The 1913-nt window shown below is 31.5% G+C and overlaps 1 protein-coding gene across 1 annotated transcript; it reads right to left on the bottom strand.

Annotated features, from left to right (window-relative positions):
• Positions 1 to 447: 447 nt before the first annotated feature.
• OCT59_029203 (uncharacterized protein) lies at positions 448 to 1104 on the bottom strand (the record flags this gene model as incomplete). Its single annotated transcript, XM_066142220.1, has 1 exon — positions 448 to 1104. One exon carries the CDS (start codon positions 1102 to 1104, stop codon positions 448 to 450), a length of 657 nt encoding a protein of 218 aa, XP_065994553.1.
• Between the last annotated feature and the right edge of the window lie 809 nt (positions 1105 to 1913).

The following is a 1913-nucleotide window of genomic DNA, read 5'->3' on the forward strand; positions in this document are numbered from 1 at the left end:
TTTTAACTACTGTGCAAGTTTGAACACTGTGATGCATTTTTGCATAAATACAACTAGTTTTATCATGCTTAACTCATATTTAGCTAAAAGGTTAGTGTTTGATTAAACGAAAATGATCATATGATTGTCACTAATACAATAATAGTAAGTGCATGACGTATGTGATGATCATAAATCCAGGTGATTTGTAAAAAAAAAAATTTATATTAAAAATCATCCCAATTAGTGTTCATTTATAAAACAAGGCTATTCCTAATAAAGTTAAGGAAGAAAATCTTTTTTTATTTGCAAAAAAAAGAAAAAAGACCGATCGGTCTTAAAAAGACTGCGGTCCTTAAAAAGACCGACGGTCTTATTATATGTGATACAGGACCGAAAGACCGCGGTCCTACACTAAGACGGACCGGTCCGTCTTTTTATGGTGTAGGACCGTAGGACCGCGGTCTTCTAGGACCGATGACCATCCTTACCCGTAGGGGGGAAGGAGGTACTGCGATGGGTCGTAGACCCGGAGGTGGGTGGTGCTTGCACCTCCCACATCCAGCCCGACGACATAGGCTGATAAATAGAGTTCCACTCTTCTCTTAAAGGTTTAGATGGGTCGTATGCCAATGGAGAATTATTTACTTTACCTATATTGCTGTAATAATCAATAGCTTTTGATTCTATTTCGTTTTTGTCTGTAGTGAAAGTAAGTAAGCCTTTCTTGTCCTGAAAAACTATTCTATCTAATTTTATCTTTTCGGGAACACGATCTAATAATGAGGTAAGCATACGTTTTTGATTTGAACGTAAATCATTATCCCTTCTATTAATGAATTTCTCAATTTTGTTACGTTGATGATGGCTAGTTTCTAATTGTAGTTGATTGTCAATATAAGTTTTGATTTTTAATAATGTCTTTAAAGATGAATCATAATGGGATGAAGTTAAGTAAGGTGACCAAATAAAATCAGCTGTTGTAAGATCGATGCTTTGAGGATCTATATTGGAACAGATTCTTTTGAGACGGTTTAATTTTTTGTGTCCGTTGTCACCCCCGTCTGCCACCCGGCGGTAAACAAGCTTCCCTGCTTTAATGTATATTCGTTCTCCACGAAACATTAATATTCTTGCTTGGTTTAGTTTTATTACTACTTAACTTTCAAATTGCGATAGCTCTCGCCATGATATTTCATCCATTATCTTCTTTCAAAATACGATAGTTCTCTTTACAAAAGTTTATATTTTATTCATTTCATAATTCTTGTTATGACATTAAATTCACCATAAATTTGTCCAATTAAAATTAATTAAGCGAACATTACAATAAAGTTTAGGGCGAACCTATTACCTTTAAAATAACATTACGCTTTACTAACAATTAATTAAACAAAATTACTTTTTCATCATAAGAAAATAGTAACAAAAACAATCGAAACAATTAATTTTCATATAAAGGGTATTTTATTTATTCTTCATAAAATTCACAATTAACTAATTTACTTAAAGTTTTACATCGTATCTAACGACTGTGGAATTCACCTCCCATTCCGCTTTTATTTAAACCAACTTTCTTATTCTTTCTTTTCTTACTTCTTATTTCTTTCTAATATTTTATATGTTATCTTTTATGCGCTATCTTATATGCTATTTTATATGTTATCTTTTCTAATATGTTATACTATTTTAATATGCTATCTTTTCTTTAAAATAATCTTTCACATATTATGTCGTAAAGATATAATCCATCTTTTGTGGCTGTGCTATCTTTTCTTTAAAATAAAATAATCTTTCAAATATTATATCGTAAAGATCCATCTTTTGTGGCTGTGCTATCTTTTCTTTAAAATAAAATAATCTCTCAAATATTATATCGTAAAGATCCATCTTTTGTGGCTGTGCTATCTTTTCTACTGCGTCTCATCCGCTAT

This window comes from Rhizophagus irregularis, chromosome 9 (assembly GCF_026210795.1).
Source record: "Rhizophagus irregularis chromosome 9, complete sequence".
NCBI classification, from domain to species: Eukaryota; Fungi; Glomeromycota; class Glomeromycetes; order Glomerales; family Glomeraceae; genus Rhizophagus; species Rhizophagus irregularis.